This window comes from Typha latifolia, chromosome 7 (assembly GCF_019914945.1).
Source record: "Typha latifolia isolate L0001 chromosome 7, TyphaL0001v2, whole genome shotgun sequence".
NCBI lineage: Eukaryota > Viridiplantae > Streptophyta > Magnoliopsida > Poales > Typhaceae > Typha > Typha latifolia.
In genome coordinates this window covers 7,141,109-7,164,148 of record NC_133092.1, presented here as the reverse complement: position 1 = coordinate 7,164,148, position 23,040 = coordinate 7,141,109, and the positions used below count along the sequence as shown (strand labels likewise).

Below are 23,040 nucleotides of genomic sequence, written 5' to 3'. Positions count from 1 at the left end.
TTAACACTGTAATACATTCATTAAAAATAAGTAAAGAGTAATGATAGACAGGAGGAAACACAATCTTCTACTGTGAGAATGTTAGACATTTTACTAAAATAATCGAATAAAAGATCTTGTTTTAGGTGATGTAAAATAAATTTTGATTAAACTCTAGAAGAAATTTCGAGAAAAAAACAACAACTGACGAAGGATAAAGCGGAATTCTATTTTTTTTGTTATTTTATTATAAACTATAACAATAAGTTTATTATTTTGAGCTCATTAATTACGATTTCTTCATCTACTCGGCCATCACTATTGGGCATTTGGGCCATCCCATCATAATACTAAACTTGTAAGAAAAAAAAAAGAACGAATTCACAGTCCGGTACAATTGGGCCATCCCATTAGACAACTTAACTTGTAAGAAAAAAAATATTAAAATGGACTTAGAGCGACAAAATTAGAAATCAAGCGGGTGATGCAAATTTTAAAAAATTAATAGAGAACGACCAAGAATATAATTGCCAACTTTATGATAGGTTTTGTTTAACAAAAAAAAGAAAACAAAACTTTATGATAGACGTACACGGGAACCCTCGCCTACTCTGACATGACATCGACCCCCCAATAACTGTTTCCTTTCTCGTCCGTTACACTTCCGAGTTCAACCTCCTCCGCCATACAAAATTACAAAACGACCACTGGCACGGTTCCCGAGGCGACACTTTTTGACCTCCCGCCAGGTTGCATTCAAGAGCTACCGCCGTCCGTAACTGAAAACCCACCGCTGCACGGTTCCTGAAACGATGCTACCACATTCGCTCCCTCCCTTGGTCTTTATTTACGGATCTGCCACTGTTCTCTCTCTTGGGGTTTGGAGGACACTGCAAACTGCTGCACGATGTGTCTTCTTGGTAAGCTTCTAATATGTCTTCTTGTCTGCTCTCCTTCTCACTCTTTTCACCGTTTTATGCCTTTTCTTGGGTTGTTAGCTAGTAGGTTTGGGGCAAACTGTGATGCATGTTAGAGATTCTTTCTCGCTTTTTGGTAAGGTTTGTGTGCAATCCCACCAGTGCTTCTGTGTTATTGGAGGGTCAGAATGAATGTGGTACAGTCCTTGGACGATTCCTCTTTCTTTTAAGGACGAGATGCTGAAGATTCTTTTTTTTTTTTTGTTGTATTTTTTGAACTGTAGTTAATTTCTTATTGGGAGCTTTCTAATTTAGTTTTTTTTATTGGGAGCTTGCTAGTTCTCTTGTTTTCATAGTTTACAATATGATTGCATTCTTGATGAACTTCTGGTTTGGTTCTGTCATTGTGGATTTCGTTTGCTTGCAATTACCTCGTCGATTTGCGTCCTAATTTATTCCGAAATAGGTTCATAAGCATGCCTCGAGATTTACTGTTCCTCAAGTGTCAATGTGCTTCTGGATTTGCTCTATTAAATTGAACAATGACAATAAGTCCTGCTTGTGCCTAATATTGTTGGATTATATTGTTAGTCTTCTTGACTTCGTAATGTATTTTGTTTTGGATTCATAGAAAACGAGAGAGAGAGAGAGAGAGAGAGAGAGAGAGAGAGAGAGAGAGAGAGAGAGAGAGAGAGAGAGAGAGAGAGAGAGAGAGAGAGAGAGAGAGAGCTTCCTTTACTGCTTATGAGAGTTCTCGTTTAGCCAAGTTCCTTGTCTCTATGTTTTTGTTCTCCTTTACTGTAGTTCTTTCATGTTTCAAAGGACAAATAGAATGTTCCTCTTCTATTACTTAATGATTCACTTGTTGAGTATTGCAGTTTGTCGTCCAAATGTCAATTTCTTTGAATAACCAACTTTATGCAGTTTGCTGTAATATTGTTCACTGCCTCCAAATTCTTGTCCTGCAGGATAAACAAGACTGCAATCTGATAAAGGCTTAATTTCAGTCTGTCGATTGATACCATTTTAGAAATGTTTGAGGCAAGGAGACATTCTGTTGACATCCCTATTTCAAGAACTCTGGTGGCCCTCAGGAGATCTAGGTCTCTAAGGGACCCTGATACAAACTCGCTAGACAAATATGCTGGGTTGGTTGATAGCATGAAGTGTGACTCTAAGTCCTGCAATAACAAAATTATAGAGTTGAATTGTTCCAGTTGTCACAGTTTTAGTTATAGCCAAATGCAGGAAAACAATATAGACAAGAGAGAAAATGTTGGAGGTCATTCTAGGTCTAATTTTCTTTGTTGTCCATCTAAGACTAAAAATGTTGATATCAGTTCCAAAAAGTACTATAGCACAGCTAAGAAAGTTCATAAATTTTGTCCAAACAGCAGCTGTATATCACCAGATTCAAGGTGCGGGCTAGACTCTGCGCAACATTATAAAGATGGAGTCGACTCCAATAGTAAATCAAAATTAGGAGATGAGAACATCAATCAGTTAATACAGAACAAGTCCAGGCAGGACAAAACGAGAAAACCATGGGCGAGAGACGGTGTAGATTTTCTTGTAACTCATGAAGAAAGATCAGCTACATCTGTCTCTGAAGGCTCTGCAAATGGATCGAGTCATTTTTCTGTGGCACATCCAACTGATGAGGTGAATGCTCTTTTTGCTAATCATAATGGGTGTGAAATTGGTCAATGCTGGTCAGAAAAATCGAAATATAGGGATACAGAACTTCCTTTAGACATGAGATGCGCAGAACAACCTTTATTAGTAGGAGAACGTAGAGGTACAGCTTGTAGAGAAATTTCTAAAAATCAAGAGAATTATAGAACCTTGAGTCTGAAATATAGACCAAGATTTTTCTCAGAGCTGGTTGGACAGAATTCTGTAGTTTTCTCTCTTTCAAATGCCATTTCTATAGGTAATGTTTTTCCCCTCTACCTTTTCCATGGCCCTCATGGTACAGGTAAGACATCAGCTGCGAGAATACTTGCTGCTGCTTTGAATTGCCTATCTTTTGAGGAACATAGGCCATGTGGGTTTTGCCGGGAATGCACAGCTATATACCCTGGAAAGAGTAGGGATGTCAGAGAACTAGATGCTGCGAAAATGAATTGCAAAGGCATTAGTGTTATTTTGAAGGGTGTTTTCCTTGCCCCTTTCTCCTCACGATTCAAGGTCATCATTATTGATGAATGCCAGCATCTAAGTAGAGAGACATGGTCTTCCATTTGTGATAACCTTCATATGTTTCCTAAACATACTGTCTTTGTGATGGTTACCTCAGACATAGATAAATTGCCAAGCAGTTCTGTCTCATTTTGCCAAATGTATCACTTTCTTAAGATAACAAGTTCTGACATAGTCTGCCGGTTGAAGAAGATTAGCATACAAGAGGGTTTTGATTTTGAAGAGGATGCATTGCACCTCCTTGCCAACAAAGCCGATGGTTCTCTTCGAGATGCAGAGATAAAACTTGATCAACTGAGCTTACTTGGGCAAAAAATCACCAGATCTGTTGTACATGAGCTAGTGAGTTATGGATCTTTTAAATTTGCTGGAAACTACTACTCCATGTTTTGACTTCCAAATTACTTTCTCCATGTACTGTAGTCTGACACTATTGCTATGTCATTATTTAGTCTTCCTAATTTCTGTTTGTGCAGATAGGAGATGTATCAGATGATGAGTTGCTTGATCTGCTTTATTTGGCCCTGACATCAGATGCAGTTAGTATAGTTAGACGGGCTAGAGAGATTATGAGTTCAAAGGTTGATCCGATGCAGCTACTATCTCAGCTTGCAGATCTTATCATGGATATTTTAGCAAGATGTCAAGCAGGGGCCTCTGAATCAAGAAATATCATTGATAGACATGCTTGTATGTACAATTGCCGCTATTCATTTTTTGTGATGCTTTGTTTTTATTTAAGCTTAGCATGAACAATGTCCAAAATTATTCCTTCGTGTTAACTTGTGCTGCCATTCCTTTTGTTTAAAGTACATTTTATTTGCTAAGCTGTAATGCTAAAATAGGATTTTTCTTCAATATGGTGATTATGACTCAAATCCTTGTTTTGTTAGCCACCACAACTGATTCAACAATTGGTTCGAATATCATCCATGAAAAGTATCCTGCAATGAGTCATATTGTTGGTGGGATAATTAGATAGTATATTTTGACAAAGTCCACCTCGCATGTCCAATTTGTGAGCTCCAATAAGATCATGCCAAAAATATCTTCCTCAAATATTTTCTTAAGGTAATGGAAAATATAATCTTGGTATGAAGTTTGTGTTGTAATCTACTATTAGGTTTTACTTGTTGTGACTAAGGTTCCAGAATTAGTATCGGCGGTATCGATTGTCCATACCGGCATGTATTTTAAAATAATTTTTAAAATACAAAAAAATAATAAAAGTTTTAGAAAAAATAAAATAAGATATAAATATAAATTATTCATATATGAAGTCTAAAAAATAAAAATATTATTTTCTTAATCTCAATCTCTTTCTCCTTTTCTAGTTTCTACTATGGTCCACCCTGAAACTAATTAGTTTCGGTAGGGTATCAACTGAAACGGTCGATGCTCGATACGGATTGGCCAAGTTCGAAACAAATCGAATCGAATCGAGAGAGAGAAAGAGAGTGTAGGGAGCTTATCGGAGGAGCATCGCTTAGGAGAGAGGGAGTAGGAGAGGAAGATGGGGGTGCGTGAGAGAGAGATAAGGAGAGAGAGGTTTGGGGGATTAGGGTTTTTTTTTTGAAGTGGGTGTGAGAGTGAGAATGAAGATAAGGAGAGGATGAGAGAGAGAGTTAGTGGGAGAGAGAAAGTTAGTGAGAGAGTTAGAAAATAAATTATTTGTATGAGGAGTAAGAGAGAGGGAGAGAGATATTTCAGGGATTAGGGTCTTTTCTTTGAAGTGGGAGTGTGAGAATAGAGATAAGGAGGAGATGGGAGAGAGAGTGGGAGTGAGGGATAGTGGAAGAGAGGAAAAAAATTGTTTGTACGAGAAGGGAGAGAGAGAGAGTGCATGAGTGGTAGAAATTATAAAGGGAGGAAGAGATTAAGATTAAGAAAATAGTAATTTTATCTTTTAGATTTCATATATTAATAATTTATAATTATATCTTATTATTATTATTTTTTAATTTTTATTAATTTTCTATTATTTTAAAATATGAATGGCTGATATGAACAGCCGATACATATTGTTTTTTCAGACGATCGACTTCAATCTCAATCCCGATACTTGGAACCTTGGTTTCTATCACTCATGTACTCTCTCTCGTTATACAAATAATTTTTTCTTCTAACTCTCTCTCTCACTTACTCTCTCTCATATTAACTCTCTGTCCCACTAACTCTCTCTCTATCTCCTTCGTATCTTTATTTGCATTCTCACCCTCACATAAAAAAAAACATCGAAAACCCTCAAACCTCTCCCTCCCTCTCCCATCCCTCTTTTCCACTCAATCTTATCTTTCTTCTACTCCCTCTCTCTCCTAAGCAATGCTTCTACGACTTAGTTCAGAATTCCATCAACGTTTGGTGAACTCCTTCAAAGCTCCGTCGACCTCTCTCCAATGAGCTTCCTATCCTCTCTTTTTTTCTCTCTCCTCTCTCTTTCTCCCTTTCATTTTTGCTATCCTCCCTCTCTTTCTCCTTTTTTTTTCTCTCGATTTTGTTTGTTTCGACCGAAACAACCAAAACTTAGCTGATTCAGATCGAGTATCAGTCTATCCGGCCGAAACTGAGAACCACGGTTGCGACAAGTTTGCATAAAATCTGTAAGAATGATATGTATAAGGGACATGTCTTGGTATAGTTTCCACGAAAGAAAGTACTTTTGGTACAGATATTGACACAAAAGGGCTCCAATTGCCATACATTGACACATTTTTGCATGTGCACCTATTAGGGAAGTATTTATAAGATTTAAGAATAGACTAGTTTCGGGGTGGGATTGGGATTGGCTAAAATTGGGAACTATGGTTGTGACAGGTCTGTATAAAATCTAAAAGAATAGTACGTTTCAGGGATATATCTTGGTACAATTTCCAAAAAATAAAGTATATCTGGCAAGGATATTGACAAAGAGGGACTCCAATTGCTATACATTGGCACATTTCGGCATGTTCTTTTTCTCTTTCGGGTTTTGGATTATGGTAGTGCACCATATTAGGATAGTATTTATAAGATTAATTACTATTTGTTTTTGCTTCCCTTGAACATATTTATTAAGCCACTATTAGCAATCAAATCTTTTATTTGCATGAAATTCTTAGAAATGGGTGTTTTCACATGACTATCAAATCAGCTAAATAAGACTTCACATATTCATATGAAGTCTATGTTTTGTAATCGACTTTAAGGTTTTACTTGTTATGGCAAGCTGATAAAAGACTTGTTTGAGAAATTCCTACTCAAGACCAATATTGTGCAATTGGGTTGGGTCCATCTAATGAGGAGGTGACCTAATCCAATTTAGATTTAGAAAATCTTTCTATCTGAGTTATACCAATTAGGAGAGATAATTTGTTTCCTTGTAGAGTTCTATTCCTAGTAGGAAAGGAAGCAATTTGGAGACTATAAATAGCCTGATAGAGGTTATCTAAGAGATGCCATGGAAGACCTAAGAAGAGAGGCTAGGCATGGAGAGTCATGAGAAAAACAAGTATTGTGACAGAAATGCGGGTATAAGTTCTTTTAGTTTGATGCAGAGCACATGAAGACTTACAGGAGTACCAATGGAGCATGGCGTGTATGTCATGGTTTGTGTGGGAGAAGGTTGTTTGTTATGCCATGTCCATGTTGGACCAGGTGATGCATGCATATTGGTGTCGGTCCATTCATTTGTGAAGAGTTTTTGGTGAGAGATGGCACAAATTGGCACACTTTTCCATGTTTCTTTTCGGTTTTTGGAACATGTTGCATGCATTATATACTTCTATGGATTATTTATTAATTTAAGTAGTTAGTTATTATTGCTTGCCCAAGCCCTTATGCATATGGAGTAAACAACTATCTTGTTTTTCATGTGCAACTATGTAAGTATTTACTAAATATATAAGTAACGTCTCCTACGTTGATACTATGGTATCTCACCAACTTAGTTTAAGTTGTTAGAGAATGGTGATTTTTATCTTTTATATTCTAATATATCTCAAGGAGTGTTCTAATATTTCTCTAGAATAATTTCTTGCTGTTTAGAGATATTGTGTAAGGATTGTTGTGCCAGAGGCATGGAGTGTATTGACCTTTGCTTGACATGGTACGTACTGCTGACGTATGTGGTATCGAGTTGGTGCACCGTTGACATTCTAAATAGTCTTGGCATATTGAAAAAATAATTTTAAAACTTTCTAGGGCCTTAAAATTTGTTTCAATTTTCAAACGCTAAATTATATTCTTTTAACACTAGATATTAGTGTGACATATGCAATTAGATTCTAATATCATGATTTTCCTAATTTTCTCAGCTTTTCTTAGTTGGGGCAAATAACTTGAGGAAAAGATAAATGCCTCTTTAATTTCTAAAATTTGAAGTATAATCTATATTGATTAAGCACCAAAAATGTAAAGAGATAAAAAAGAACCGCAAACTTGTACAAGGTGAGGACGCGTCCCTATTACTAGGTCTGGAATCAAAATTTTAAATAGTAAATACTATATTACAATTAAGTTACATTAGCAAAATGCAGGCCTTCTGTTCAGCAGGGGTTGAATCTTGTTTCATTATGCGCAGTTTTTTTACCATATTGTTTGGCTTTCCACTTCAGGATACATTATATGAGGTGTATGACATGATTCTATATTTCTATTGCAGCATCAGACATCTTTTATAAAACTCAAGAGTCGAGATTAAACATGTGCTGTTACTCTCAACTGCCTGTTTCTTATATATCTGTCCACTAATAATTAATTCATTCTCATCTACCCTTTGTTATTTAAGTTTCTTTTGAACAAACTATCTTACAGTTATTTAAGTTGCTTTTGAATGAAACAGTTGCTGAAGTTGACATGCATAGACTGAGGCATGGATTGGAAATACTTTCTGAAACTGAGAAGCAACTGAGAACAACAAAGAATAAGTCCACATGGCTCACAGCTGCACTTCTACAGTTCAATACTGGAGAATCGTTTTGTCCAAGGGATTGCTGTAATTCAAATGAGTTCACGAGAGGGGAACATTTGACAGGTAGGGCATGAAAATTGTTTGTTTACCCTTTCACTTATGCTTTTTGTTGGTGTTATTCTAGCAAGGACAGTGCAGTTAGTAATAACAAAATAGAGATAAGCTCTCTAATACTGAATTAAGCTCTCAAAGCACAAGTTGGCCACTTATTATATGCTTCTCATCATTCACGAATTTATTTTGTTTTGTTGATGATAGGACTTTTTGTTCTGTACAGATGATGGTCTTGTGAGCAGAAGCTTAACGGATGTGAATTTTGAAAGATTATTTGAAACGTGCAACCATGATAAGGCGAGCTATGCCGAGAAGCAATGTGAAAGAGCAGAAGTTCTCTATCAGATATGGAGGAGAGCCATTGAGAATTGCACATCTGATTCATTTAAAACGTTCTTGCTGAAAGATGGAAAATTATCATCCATCCATGCTAATGAAGGTAAATCCTTTTAATCTGTTGGACTTACGTGATCTAATAGAAGTTGACAGTTTACCTTTCATTCATGTTCTTTAACTTTCTTCTTTCTTGAAGGACGAATATCTTCCGAGTTTAAAGTAAAGCTGAATTAAAAAGCAAGACCCCTCTTTTATGCCTAAGATGGCGCACCCCTAAAAGTACATAATCAAGTGAGAGCAATTCTATTTGCTTGTTGGATGATAGAATTAGTCACATATCCAGGAAAATATTCACCAAATATTCTTTCGTAGTTAGAAAATTACGAAAATTTGGGATCAATCCGTAACTCCCTGATCTTCGTTTTTCGTATTTACGCCTTCGCAGATTCGAACTGCAACTGGGACGAAAATATGATATAATGCGGATGATGGTGATGGTGGCGGGTGGAGTGGATGGTAGGGTTATGAGTGATAATGAAGATGAGGGTGGATGGTGGATGTTTAAGGGATAAAGACGAAGAGGAAGAAGTGGTCGAGATCTCAAAGAAGAGGGAGGATTCGACAGACGAGGGAGATTAGAAGTTAGGAGAGACATTGTCAACGGTAGAGGTGGTAGGTTGGTGAAGAGGGAGGAGGGAGACTAGGGTAGAGATACTAGAGAGAAGATAGAGAGGCAAGAAACTAATATTCCAATAGCATAATGATTTTGGCTGCCATCCACACCTTTATAGAGGCTAGCCAACAAGCTAAAATAACAATTATTAACCCTAATTTTAGTGGACTCCTGTCGATTTCGAACGCATAAAAGGTGTTCCCTGTCGTGATACAGACGTTTGAACACGCATTTCGTGTTCTCTATTTTTGCGAATCTGATGCAGGCGTTCGCAAAAGCGTTTGAAAGCCCCCAACCACGTTCAAACGCGACGTACACAAAATTTATTTTAACGAAAACATATAACTAATGCAATAAGAAAAGACTCTAACTATGTGTATCAGCCCACCACTCTTCCTCCACCTTGTCCTCAAGGTATAAAGTCGGGGAAACGCTCCAAAATATCCGTCTCCAACTCCCATGTCGCCTCATCGGATGGCTTGCCAAGCCACTCGACTAGAATCTCCATCTCTAATCTAGTACCATAACATCGTCGGCGCCTAGCAAGTACACAAATTGGCTCTATGATCTCTGTCTCCTCCAATGGCTCCCGTAGAATTGATCCAATGATCTCCTGATCTCCAATCCGCTCCCTCAACTATGAAATATGGAAGACATGATGCACTCTCGACCCGTCAGGTAGCTCCGAATGATATGCAATCGGACCGATACGCTTTAACACCCGAAACGGACTGAAGTAGTGATGTGCTAACTTCTGGTTTTGCATCGGACGCAAGGTTACTTATCGATACGGTTGCACCCTCACGACACCCAACTGTCGATGTTGAACTCCTCCCTATGGCTGCGATCATAAATTTACTTCATGCGATTTTGAGCATGTTTAAGATGGGCACGCAACCTCCTCAATGTGGCGTCTCTATCCATCAAAGCTAAGTCCACCTCCGTCCGATCTGCAGATGCCACTGGGTTATAAGCGCGTAATGTTGAAGCCGTGCGCCTATACACCACCTTGAATGGAGTCATGCCAATGCGGTTGTAGTAGGCGGTGTTGTAAGACTACTCCGCCCACGGTAAGAACTCCAACCATCGTCATGGCATCTCTCCAACAAAGCACCTCAAGTACTGCTCAATGCCTTGATTGACCACTTCGGCCAAACTGAAGTTCAATCGAGTCCTCTGCAATTTGAAAAATTTCATCCAAAAATTGCTCATAAGTACACGATCACGATCAGAGACAATCGTGCATGGCATGCCATGTAACCGAACAACATTTCTAACAAAAGTTTTAGCTACTGACTTGGTTGAAAATGGATGGGACAATGCAGAAAAGTGCGCATACTTGCTCAACCTGTCAATCACCACAAAAATAACGGAATAACCATATATCAACGAAAGACCTCTATGAAGTTCATAGAAATGTCTTCTTAAACACGGTCCAGTATCGGTAGAGGCTATAGTAATCCGGCTGGTTTCAATGTGGTTGTCTTAGTCCTTTTACAGACTTCGCAAGCATGGACAAAACTCCTCACATCTTTCCTTAATTTTGGCCATGTGCAACTTTGAGATATTCTCCTATAAGTCCTCAAGATACCTTCATAACTAGCCTCTGGAGTTTAAAGGAAGTGCTCCAACAATTTATGCCACAATCCATCATTTGTGGGCACTCGAATGCACTTGCGGTCTAGCAGCAAACCGCTTTGATTCTCTAACTCTAGATGGTGTTCTGGAACATCCAACACCTCCTGTAACAATCTCAAAACATCTGGGTCAGATGTACATGCATACCTCAGCTCGTCAAGAAAAGAAAAAGTAGGAAAAGAATAGGCTACAAGCTCAGTAGTATTGGGTTGGCGCGATAGTGCATTCGCCGCTTTATTTTCCATTCCCTTTGTTTGAATTTTATAATTATACCCCAACAATTTTGTGACTTATCTCTGCTATGCCGAAGTGTAAATACGTTATCCCATAAAGTATGGAAGGTTTTTTTGATCAATTCAAATAATGAATCACCTACCGATCAAATAAGGCCTCCACTTTGTCACCGCATATAGAATTGGCAACATCTATCTCTCGTAGGTCGATAATTGTTGAGATTTTTATGATAAAGCCTTGCTAAGAAAGGCTATGGAACGTCCTCCTTGTATTAGTACAGCTCCTATGCCAACTCCTAATGCATCATATTCCACAATAAACTTTTTGGTGAAGTTTGGTAGAGCTAGAACGGGCGCCGTTATCATTACTGTTTTTAGTTTTTCAAAATCTATAGTGGCTTCATCTGTCTATCTAAAAGAGTCCTTCCTCAGCAAAGAAATGAGAGGAGCAACGATCTTGCCATACCCGGCGATGAAGCGACGATAATATTTAGTTAGCCCTAAGAATCCTCGCAATCCTATGGTAGTAGTAGGTATTGGCTAAGCAGATATGCATGCTACCTTTTGATGATAAATACTTCAACAAATTCAGCACATTCTCCAAATGCCGCCAATGCTCCATTTCAATCTTGTTATACACTAAAATGCCGTCAAAGAATATCAAGATGTACCTTCGCAGTACAGGCCAAAAAATATCATTCATGAAGCCTTGAAAAGTAGCTTGAGCATTGGTGAGGTCAAAGGGCATCATTTGGAACTCGTAGTGCCCGTTCGGAGTCCTAAATACAGTTTTGTGCACATCGGTCGGGTAAACTCTAATTTGATGATACCCGGCCCTCAAGTCAAGCTTGTTAAATATGGTCGCCCCTACAAGTTCGTCCAATAGCTCCTGTATAACCGGAATGGGATATCGGTCCTTGACGGTGATAGCGTTTAATGCCCGGTAGTCGACACAAAAATGTTATGTCCCATCCTTCTTTCGCACCAATAGCATAAGTGATGAGTAAGAGCTATGACTTGGTTGTATGAGGCCTTACTCCAATATCTCGGCTACCTACCATATTGGAGATAACTTCCTTTTGCACATGTGGATACCGATATGGTCTCACATTCGCTGGTGTAGCCTCGGGCACAATCTCTATGCGATGGTTCGCCGTTCGCCTTGGTGGCAACTCCTTTGGTTCCTTAAACAGTCCAGCAAATTTATTTAATAAATTAGATAACTCGATGATAGTATTTAGACTCATTTGAGGCTCATCTCTTGCTGGTCCTAACTGAAGAAGATAGGCCAAATCACTCGCACAAGGCAGCCCCACTATCGATTGCATCGCTGGAATCGGCGGAGAACAGATGCCATCAAGCCGCACATATTTGTTTTTTTGTTTAAATTTCATCCACATGCTCCGGAAATCAAAAGTGACAGGTCCCAAACTTTGTAACCACCGAGTGCTTAGGACAATGTTCGCTCCTCGCAGCCAACGGATACAAGACCACAATGATATCGTGTCCTTGCACTCGTATACTAACCCAGCGACACAAGCTCTCCGCCTGAAGCTTCGCGTTGTCTCCAATAGCAATGTCAAACCCGACAGTCGATTCAACGTCCAAGCCCAATCACCTTACTAACCTCTCATCTAGAAAGTTGTGTAGTCCCCGAATCGATGAGGATGTGCACACAATGCATGCATCGATATTTCAGCTTGGATATTTTTTTCCGTGCCCTCCACGGCCTCCTTATTGACCTCCTCTGTACACTCTCCATCACCAATATCATCATTGTCCTCGAGATCGTCGATGAGCATCACACTCCCGATCGGTTTGGAACACCGATAACTAGGGGTGAAATGTTCATCGCATCGAAAGGAAAGACCATTCACTCTTCGCTCCACCTGGGTAGGTGTGAGAGTTCGAACGGGGGGTCTTGTGCCTCCTCTAACATCGAAAGGTCTCAAAGGTGGTCATGGTCTAGTACTACCGGTCATTGTCTTTGAACCCGTAGAATTTTCAACCGGCATTCTAGGAGCAAACCGCCCATTTCGGTTGCGCCAACTTGTTTTCACTGCCATCTTGAGAGCCTTGTGCTTTTGCTCCATCCTCATGGCTTTCTCAAAAGCCTCATCAAGAGTGGTAGGACAGATAGCACAAACATCCGCTTGTATCTTCTCCCACAGCTCTGAAATGAATGTGCTCATCAATGTCGGTTCGAGCCAAGGTGGCTCACAACGACTACTAACTCTTTCAAATTCTGCTTGGTACTCCAATACGGTTATCTTCTGAACCATCTTGCTTAATGTGGCCGCAAAATCTTCATATGTCGTTCGAAATCTGTGTGTAATCCTCCTAAAAAAGTCAGCCCAACCGGTAAACCCTCCAACACCAATAGCCGATCTATACCAATGCAATGTCGTTCCTTGGAGGTAAAAGCTTGCCATCTGGACCTTTGCTTCCTCCATTGTCCCTTGACATCAAAGTATTGTTCCACTTGAAACATCCAATCCGTCAGATTGTCGCCTTGGAATTTTGGGAAGTCCAAGCGTGCGATTCTCCCTAAGATAGCATTTGTCAAGTTCGCAAAAGATTCTTGGTTCAGGTCTGAACCTTTGTGCTTGTTGATCTCCTTTTCTAAATCTTCGAGCATGTCCATCACCATCTCCGAAGGGATCAACATCATCCTCTAAGTGCCAATCCTCTTTATCGACAAAGCGCACCGGTGCCGCATGCCTCTCGAGTTCCACCACCACTGGTCTTGGTTGTGTATCGGAGGTGGGGGATGATGTGTAGGAATAGGTAAAAGATGAGGCATCAATCTTCGTTGAGGAGATGACGAAGTCGATCGGTTCATGACATATTTTTTTAAATATTATGATCATTCTGCATTGCGCCAACCCTATGTAGCAATGTTTGGAACATGGCCCTAAGTTAATCCGCCAAGCCCATGTTCACACCCATGGATGTTGGTTGACTCGATCCTGCCGTGGTCGCCCCAAAGGGAATCGGCCTCACGGTTAGGATTATCGTGGATTGAGTCTTCCCTTGTTACTGTGTTCTCCATTGATCTCTTTGTTGATGCCATCTTTCTTGTTTCTACCATTAATGGAGGTCTGAGGTTTGCCTGGGCTCGATACCAATGATAGGCTACGGAACAATTCCTTCAAGATCTGGATTTATTGTAGTAAACAGTCTGCGCAATCGAGGAAAAATATTTACCAAATATTCTCCGTAGTCAAAAAATTATGAAACGAAGTGGGATCAATCCGTAACTCCCTGATCTACGTTTTTTGTATTTACGCCCTTCGCAGATTTGAACTACAACTCGGATGAAAACACGATATAGTGCGGATGATGATGGTGGTAACGGGTGGAGCGGATATTAGAGTTATGGATGATAATGGAGATGAGGGTGGATGGTGGATATTGTTTAAGGGATAAAGACGAAGGAGAAAAAGTGGTCGAGATCTCAAAGAAGAGGGGACACAACAGATGAGGGAGATTAGAAGTTGGGAGAGATCTTGCCAACGGTAGAGGTGGTAGGTTGGTGAAGAGGAAGGAGGGAGACTAGAGTTGAGAGACTAGAGAGAAGATAGAGAGGTTTTTCAATAACATAATGATTTTGGTTGCCATCCACACTTTTATAGAGGCTAGCCAACAAGTAAAAATAACAATTATTAACCTTAACTCTAGTGGATTCCCCCTGATCGCGTTCGAACGCACAAAAGGTGTTCTCTGTCGATGCGAACGCGCCCGACTGCATTCGAACGCGCATTTCGCGTTTTCTGCTTTTGTGAACCTGATGCAGACGTTCGCAAAAGTGTTTGAATGCGCCCCTAACCACATTCGAACGCGCCCCCCAACTGCGTTCGAACGCGACTTACAGAAAATTTATTTTAACGAAAACATATAGCTAATGTAAAAAGAAAAGACTGTGTATCAGACAATTTCAAAAAAATTATGCAAAATTTAGTTTTAGGCAAAGGAGAGCAAAAAGAAGATTCTCAAAGCAGGAAGGAAGTTGGACTTGAGGAAACACTGTATTACACCATTTTTTGGCAGTGAAGCTCAATTTTCAATACATAATCAGAATTTAACCTATCATATCTTGGGTTTGAGTCTGAACTGTGCTGTAACTTGGACGCACTGCAATTTTACCAGTAGAACTATTACTATAAGCCATTTTTAGCTTCCATGGTGGAGTCTGCTCATTGACTTTAGTGTTTACTTTGACGTTGTTAGACATAACAATTGTCTTTTTTTCTGATCTCTGTCATTTGTATAATTGAGATTTTTATACCCTTGACATAAATAAAAGTTCTGAATATGCATTATTCTGCAATCTGTAGGTCTGACAATTGCTGAGATCGAATTTTATCATCCTGAACATGTACTCAGGGCAGAGAAATATCGAGAACCAGTTGTTCATTCTCTTAAGAATGTTCTTGGGCGCAAAGTGGATATCAGATTCAATCTTGCTCCCACATCTGGAAGTAAAACACCTGTAGCGGAGAAACTATCATCCTGCTTAGTAAGTCATTTGGGAATAAAACAAGAGAATTTGGATTCAACCAGCGCATTAGTATCGAAGGATTTACCAAAAGGACACTGTCTAGAAACTGATTCTTGGAAGGAACGAGGTGAGAGGTGTCAACAAGTCAGCACTCAAGAATCTGGGAGGAAGCCAAGCTGTCTTTCAAATTTTCTGACGCTACGAAGAAGATTTTTCTCATGCAATACTGCTTGTATTCTATGTCCAAAGATCGAGAAACACAACAAGGTGGTATTTTCTTCCCCTAGAAGGCTATCATACAGAACATGCTTCTGCATGAAAAATCCCTATCCTGCCTGCTCCAATCAAGTGCCCAAGTAATATATGATACTGCATTATTATCTTTATGTTTTCTTTGTCTAATATGACAAGAACAGATCTGTGCTTAGTAAGCTTTTTAAATACAACTTACAAGTGTAAAGATCACCAATAGAAATGAGATCAGACTATTATTTAACAGCAGAACCTCTTGGAAGTCATCTTTCTATTAGCTTCTGTGTAAGGAATTGGACTCCTTATTGCTGGATGGTAAATAATAAGTTGAGCCATCCATCTCAAGCATTATTACTGCCAAAGAGCTTTTGGGAAATGCTAGATCCCAGCACGCTTGTGGTGTTGCTGCTTGCGGAAAGGGGAGGTGAGCTTATTTGCAGAATTTAAACCTTATTGGCTTCCATTGATTATAGAAAACTTTAGCAACTGTAAAAGATTTCAGCATTGATAGAAGTAGTGTCATCAGAACAACTCTTTATTTTAATGTTTGAGCACATATGTACTTGAGGAAGTTTCATCCAACTTTGATAAAAGCTTCCATTAGTTGCATGTATTCTATGGATTAAATATCTGACATTAAATTGGTATTTATCCTCCACGTATAAAACACAGCTCTAAAGTTTTTACAGTAATTGTTGAGTTATTGTGGTACCAAAGTAGGAGGTCCAATTTTTATTTATTTAAGGTTCAGTTTCATTACTGAAGAAAACACCCAGCGGCCAGCACCTGCCGGGCAACAAAAGTTATATGCAAACTTCTTACAATACTCTTGCACACAGCCAAAAACTATAATCGCTATAATCAAGTGAGGAAAAGTGTTTACCAGAAACAACCAAGTATAACCTTATAAGGGTCAACACACAAATAACACAACCAAAACCAGAGAAGAGCAACGTCAACATCCTCGGGCCTGTTCAAACGCGTTGAGGTGAGGATGCATTGTTTTAGGGTTTCTTTAATAGGTGAGGATGCATTGTTTTAGGGTTTCTTTAATGGTTTTAGTCAACTAGATAATCTCTAAGTATTATGGAGTGCATCCAAGTTAGATTAGCTTTGAATGAATCTACTTTCTCTCTATCTCCCTTTCTTGGTCTCTCTTCCTCCTTATGCCATAACCTTCTCGTCGACCCGTAGCCGACGCCGACTAGACCCTTCTCTTCTTTTGTCACTGCCTTACTTCTTCTAGGAGTGACCCCTTCTTCCTCCTCATTCTATCTCTTTACTATTTTGCACGCATTGACATCTCCAAGTTCACCCCACCTTCACCTCCTTCCACCACCATTAAAGAGCTACATTCATTCTAAACACCTAACCAAATCCCCTCTTTAATCCAAGAAGATAATAGTAGTATTAGAGCTACTAGTTCTCGGACCATGACTAACACAAGGTCGATGGTGAGGCATGGGATGATGGATGTCAACTTGGACCAAGACCCAAGCACATCGGTGATCGTTGGTGACACCAGCGATGCTAGCACTAGCATCACGCTGAGTGTGTCTCTTCCCACACCGCTCGAACCTAATGCTGTAGCAATTATCTAGCAAATGATGGATCAACAACAAAGGATGATGGACCAGCAGCAACGTATGTAGGATGCCCTTGTGCACTCCCTGTGCTAGGAGATTCAATTGATATCGCAAGGAGGACTGACGCTGGAGGAACTCGCCGTAGCTACACTGGTGGCTAACCAAATTGCACCGACGACGAGAGTTTTCCTTCGGAAGACGGACACGTTGCTGCCCAACCCTCATAGGGCACGAATGCCATACCAGGCTCCACTGGGGGTGAACCATGGTGTGGCCGGAGGAAGAATCGAGCACCATCAAGGCAAGGGCGAACCGGGAGCAGCGTGGCCATATGATGACGAACGTGAAGCTGCTCGCAAGGAAGATGAAAGGAGGCGTCGTGGTCCAGAGATTCGTATCCTTCATTCGCTAACAGTAAGGATGGAGCACCCATTAGACAATGGGCATGACTATGGCATCCGCGGATGACCCACTTGATTGGAATTTCTAAAGCTTAACGGAGGTGATCCTATTGATTGGATTTTTTGTGCCGAATAGTTCTTTTCATGTCGTGGCATACTGGAAGTAGCTAAGGTGCCTATTGCGAGCTTTCATTTGGAGGATGTGGCCTTATATTGGTACCAATCGATACACGCCCACTAACAGTTCGACAATTGGATGGCATTCACTTTTGCATTAGCTCAATAGTTTGGGAGTGTTGGATATGAAGATTATGGTGCTACACTCTCTAAGTTGACACAAAAGACTACTATGGCAGCATATCAAGAAGATTTTGTGCGCCTTAGTAGTTGTTGCTTTCCAAGGTGGCCGCAAGAAGCGTTGAAGAGCACATTTTTTGGAGGAGCTGTGCGAGGAGATAAAAGCTGACGTCTATTCCATGTAGTTGCAGACTTTGATGGAGGCCTTTGAGATTGCCACAAGGATGGAACAGAAGTATACTGCTTTGAAAGAGGCTATGAGGATGAGTTGGATGATATGATCCGGATGAGCTGGGTCAGTGTAGAAGATGGGCTTTAGGCCAATTGGTCCACTCAAATGGTATTGGGCTGGGCTCAATACATTTATCCACTATATTTGCTTATTTAATTATTGCATTTGCTTTAGTTTAGTCCCATATTGGGTAATGGGTTAAGCCACTTGTATCTCCCTCTTATAAATAGGAGGGCTGATCTTCACTTGAGGATCATGGATGAATTATTATGAAGCTTTTGGCTTGAGCCCACTTCTCTCTTCTATTAGTCTAGAACTTGACTCATTATGGTTATGTCCCTCTCCCCCGTATTCTACTAGTCGTTTCCTCTCGACCTTGAGAGCCGACTCTCTTCTCCCTCATCTTCTCTGCCTTGCGCAGCACCCCGATCGACGACCTCCATCCCGTTAATCCATAGGTTCCATCTTTCACGTCCATCTCGCAACCATTTGCCCTTCGGTTAATATTTTTACCATAACTCTTGATCTACTCATCGGTTCAATCTGATTTCAATTTCGTTGGATCCCTGACTTCCAGGGGAACAACCTATGGAATATCAGATCTTTTGGTTGGTTAGATCGATCAAAATTTATCTCAAAATATCCACATCTATATCTATTTTGATCCAGCGGAGTATTTGGTAAAACCTTGATATCTAGAAATTCCCATATCGCCCCAGATCCCACAACCCATTCCAGAAAGCTGACTTAGAGATATATCTTCCATCCAAATTTGATAAGTATCCAACGGCTAGATCATCAGTAAATCAGCCTAGAAGATACAACTATATTTAGATCCAAATTAGATCTCAATCATCATCTATTTCGAATTCTTTACTATATTTCCTTAAATATCCTTCCATATCTTCCCTATTCCATTCCATCACATTTCATCTACCATTCATAGCCATTCCATCTCCACCATTCATCCTTAATCCTCCATAATCATCCTCTATCTAACCAATCATCCACCATATCCAAGAACTGACGGTTGGATTCGATACATTCTACGGATGCCCCAATCCATGATTGTATCAATTGGTATCAGAGCCATCATTTCTCAGACACACACTTTTGATGACAACTACCAGAGCTATGGCTGCACGGGGAAATGAGGAAGACGAGATTTTCCAAATAGATGAGGGGGAAATGGCTGCGGGAACTTCCACCTGCGGAACCACCCGACCAAATCTGAATATGGAATAGCCTAGCGTTCAAGCCATGATTGGGTCTCTTTTCGAGCAAATGGCCATCAATACTCAGATGATGATGGAGCTGATGTAGGAAATATGAGCGTGGCCGAAACCTTCTTCAACAAGCATGGCAATCGCAAGGCAGCATGGGGAGCCCTCCGCAGCATACCCAACATCCTCCACGGCCTCCCCATTTCCCACAAAAAATAGTGGAGAGTTCAGCTATCCAGCAAGATCGAGCTTCGACACCTCGACCCATGGTTAGTCGCAACGAACTGCCACTGGCTACAATGGGATCCTCAACCATTGTAGCAGCCCTCGGAACCTCCACATCTTCCCATGCACCGGAGATCTCGCCGACAAACCGTGAAAGGCTGGCCGCACCCTTCCCAATCCCTGCAGAAACGGCTAAGAGTCCGGCTTCAAGGCAACAGTTTCCTTTAGCGAGCTCGACGATTGGAAAGGTTCTTTCGACGGTAGAATAGAGTTCTTTGACGAGTCGACAACCATGTGAACTACTATTGAATGGAGGAAGACCACGCTTGGTCGCTAGATATCCCTCATCAGGAATCCTCAATAGTGGTGAGGGAGATGATTCGGAACTGTGAGTTCCGACACTTGGGCCGCCTTACACCACCTCCCTTTGCAACCATGACGAGTCGGCAACTAGGAAGAAATCACATATGGCCTCCAGCGACCTTCCACCATTCTGATATATGTGCAGAGAGACTATTCTAATTTTTGTGAATGTTATAATTATTGATTGTGGATGGATGAGTAAGACATATGATGATTTTGTATAGTGGAAAAGATATTAGGTGATGTGATATAGATGATTGTAGATTGTTATATAGAAATTTTTTTTTTAGATGACTAGTATGATAAATTATGTTTGCAAGATACTTATGTTAGTAGGTATAAAATTTTGATTGTACCGACAAGATTGATGATTTAATAGGGATATATTTGTCCAATAATATTGCTAGAGGATTAACGCCTTTTTTTTCATCTTTAAGTTGATGATTACCAAATATGGTAATGAGCATAAAAAATATGACATGGATACAGTTATTGGATTGTGAGTGATGTTAGTAGTTGAGACTTAATGTATGTATTTCTGGATGACACAATAGTAGGTTTAGTTTAGTAGTTGCTAATTATGTGAATATGATTAGATGGAAAGAATGATAATGAAAGGAATTATATAGAGTGATGATAGTTACTAAGTTGATGGTCTCATGACATATATGACAGTAAAAATATATTTTGATTATTAGTTTAGTTTTAGACATTGATTTAGAGGATAAGAATATTATAGCATGACGTTCGTATATTTTGGGTGATGAATTTTAATTACAAATATACAGACTTTTTTTATGATTATTAGGTGATATTAATGATGTTGTAGAAGGATTTTTGATGATGCTACAAGATTAAATTGTTCAATATATGTGGACTTTATATAGAGGATGTGATAGAATATTAAGTTGAGACTCTCGAAGAAATATGAGATTTAAATGATTTAATTAGAAATGAGATATGTTGGTTTTTAATCATAGATATTAAAGATATTATGTGCTTTGACAGGTTAGTTGTTTTGATGATACTAATTGGAAAGATAATTTGATAGAGTTATTCAATAGAGCCCATAGATATGATTATTTATTATGACTGATAGATGATTTGAAAGTTGAACTAATTACTTCATAGGACGGTAATGAAAAAAATACAGAGAACTATGATATTTCATATACAGTGTATTGATGGATTTTTATTATACTGCTAGATGATAAATAGATAATGATGTATAGGAAAGTAATTATATTAGCATTTGTTTAACCATTGACTTACATGTTCGATTATTACAAGAGGTTATTGAGCGAGCCTTTTAGAATGATGAGATTGATCTTAATAATTGTAAAGACTTACAGGTTTGCATTTGAGTCTTAAGATAAAGATATTTGATTGAGAGATAATGATTTCATGATTGGTCCCATTATAGTTTGTGAAAATTTGATCTTTTAATGAATTGCAACGTTAAGGTTGTGAGTTGATCTAAAGTAAAATGGAAGATATACTAGTAAGGTTGTAATTTATATTTTTGGGATTCTTCTAATCTATATGAATCAGTTAGTGTCAATTATTTTATTGTTAGATCATAATAGCATAACCAATTCGGGAGATTAATCTTAGTAGCTTTAGTTCATGTACAATATTTTTGAGAATTTGTCTAAGTCATATTTATGTATTCTTAAAGATCAAGTATGATGGATTAGTAAATAGTTGTGTGGCAATGGATTAATATTATGAATTGAATATTATATCTCTCGTGATATTGAAGAGATTATTGGATTACTTAGTAGAACTCAGTGGATAATCTTTGAATTTGAATATTGTTATTATTAAGTGATATTTTGGTGGATATACTAGTAGTGATAGTAATTAAATAGATAACGATCAAATTGAAGTAATGTGAATCGAGGAATAAATAGTTTGGATATAGAAAATGATTGATAGAAAGATCATTATAAAGTTTATCATGTATGTTTCTTGAGATAGTTTGAATTTAACCTTTCATATATTGCAGATTAAGAAGAATGTATAAATTTCGTTTGGGGTTGCATTAGGATTATGTGGAGAATCAAAAGAATGTGGAGAATCAGAAGAATGTATAAATTTCGTTTGAGGTTGCATTAGGATTAACAATCAGAAGGTTTGTGCTATCGCTTAAATTTTATGAGGATATCGGATGATGGTGAGTATGTTTAGATTAGTAATATTATTTGTCTAGAAAGAGAAGCATGAGTTAAGTATTTCGGATGTTCTTGAAATAACTTGTATTTATCATTCTACTTGGTATTAGTGATAGTATTGAGGGATAATCATTGAGCATGTTTGGGATCGAAGTAATACATTCAGTAGATTGAAGATAATTTGCTTAAATATGTTGTATTGTATTATCATAGGTAATTTTAGCATTACGTTGTTATGTTGTTGCAGTTAGAAGAAAAAGTGATAGATTTGGATAGCTTGAGGTATTTTGGAGAAGAATATGATTCAATTAACAAGTGACAACACTTTTTATATTGTAGAATGAATGTACTCTTTTTTGCAGACCAGTGGTATTATTGATGTCTATAGACATAGTATGATTACCTGACTGACCTAGATCGATGAATTTTATTCTTGTAAGGGAGTTACTTGTGGTTGTGTAATGTTAGGAGTTAATGAGTAAGTTAGTGAACGAAGTATGAGTTATGAATCTGAAAAAGTGAGATTACACAATTGTTTATTTGATTAGAAGGTAGTGGAACTAGATATGTTGATTTTTTGCAATACCAATGAATTAAATTTCGGGGTTGAAATTTCTATAAGGGGGGATGGAAAAATGTAACAACCTATTCTTAAAAAAAAATTCCATGGCATGACGTGGCCGACCACATGGCGCGAGTTGAGGGTGCCACGCACCCCCATCCAACTAGGCCAGGCCAACTAGCTCCGGTGGGCCCACCGGCGCCGCAGTTGTAGTGCCGACGTCCCTATCGCCTTCTCTCTCTCT

The 23,040-nt window shown here is 39.0% G+C and overlaps 1 protein-coding gene across 4 annotated transcripts; it reads left to right on the top strand.

The window, feature by feature from the left end:
• Positions 1–740: 740 nt before the first annotated feature.
• LOC140792447 (protein STICHEL-like 2) lies at positions 741–15,985 on the top strand. Of its 4 annotated transcripts, none has more exons than XM_073143454.1 (6): positions 741–899; positions 1,865–3,440; positions 3,575–3,788; positions 7,918–8,109; positions 8,324–8,539; positions 15,318–15,985. In XM_073143454.1, the coding sequence occupies exons 2-6, from the start codon at positions 1,929–1,931 to the stop codon at positions 15,839–15,841; spliced, it is 2,658 nt and encodes an 885-aa protein (XP_072999555.1). In that variant the 5' UTR covers positions 741–899; positions 1,865–1,928; the 3' UTR covers positions 15,842–15,985. The 4 variants fall into 4 exon arrangements, with proteins under 4 accessions (XP_072999555.1, XP_072999559.1, XP_072999556.1 ...); XM_073143458.1 differs by lacking the exon at positions 741–899 and adding an exon at positions 915–1,037; XM_073143455.1 differs by lacking the exon at positions 741–899 and adding an exon at positions 931–1,093.
• The last annotated feature ends 7,055 nt before the right edge of the window (positions 15,986–23,040 follow it).

What these genes read in the sequence shown, in the direction of transcription:
- LOC140792447 (XM_073143454.1), top strand. Translation starts at nt 1,929, where the DNA reads ATGTTTGAGGCAAGGAGACATTCTGTTGACATCCCTATTTCAAGAACT. An exon ending in TATCATTGATAGACATGCTT is followed by an intron (nt 3,789 to 7,917) that starts GTATGTACAATT and finishes TGAATGAAACAG; the next exon opens with TTGCTGAAGTTGACATGCAT. An exon ending in GAGAGGGGAACATTTGACAG is followed by an intron (nt 8,110 to 8,323) that starts GTAGGGCATGAA and finishes TGTTCTGTACAG; the next exon opens with ATGATGGTCTTGTGAGCAGA.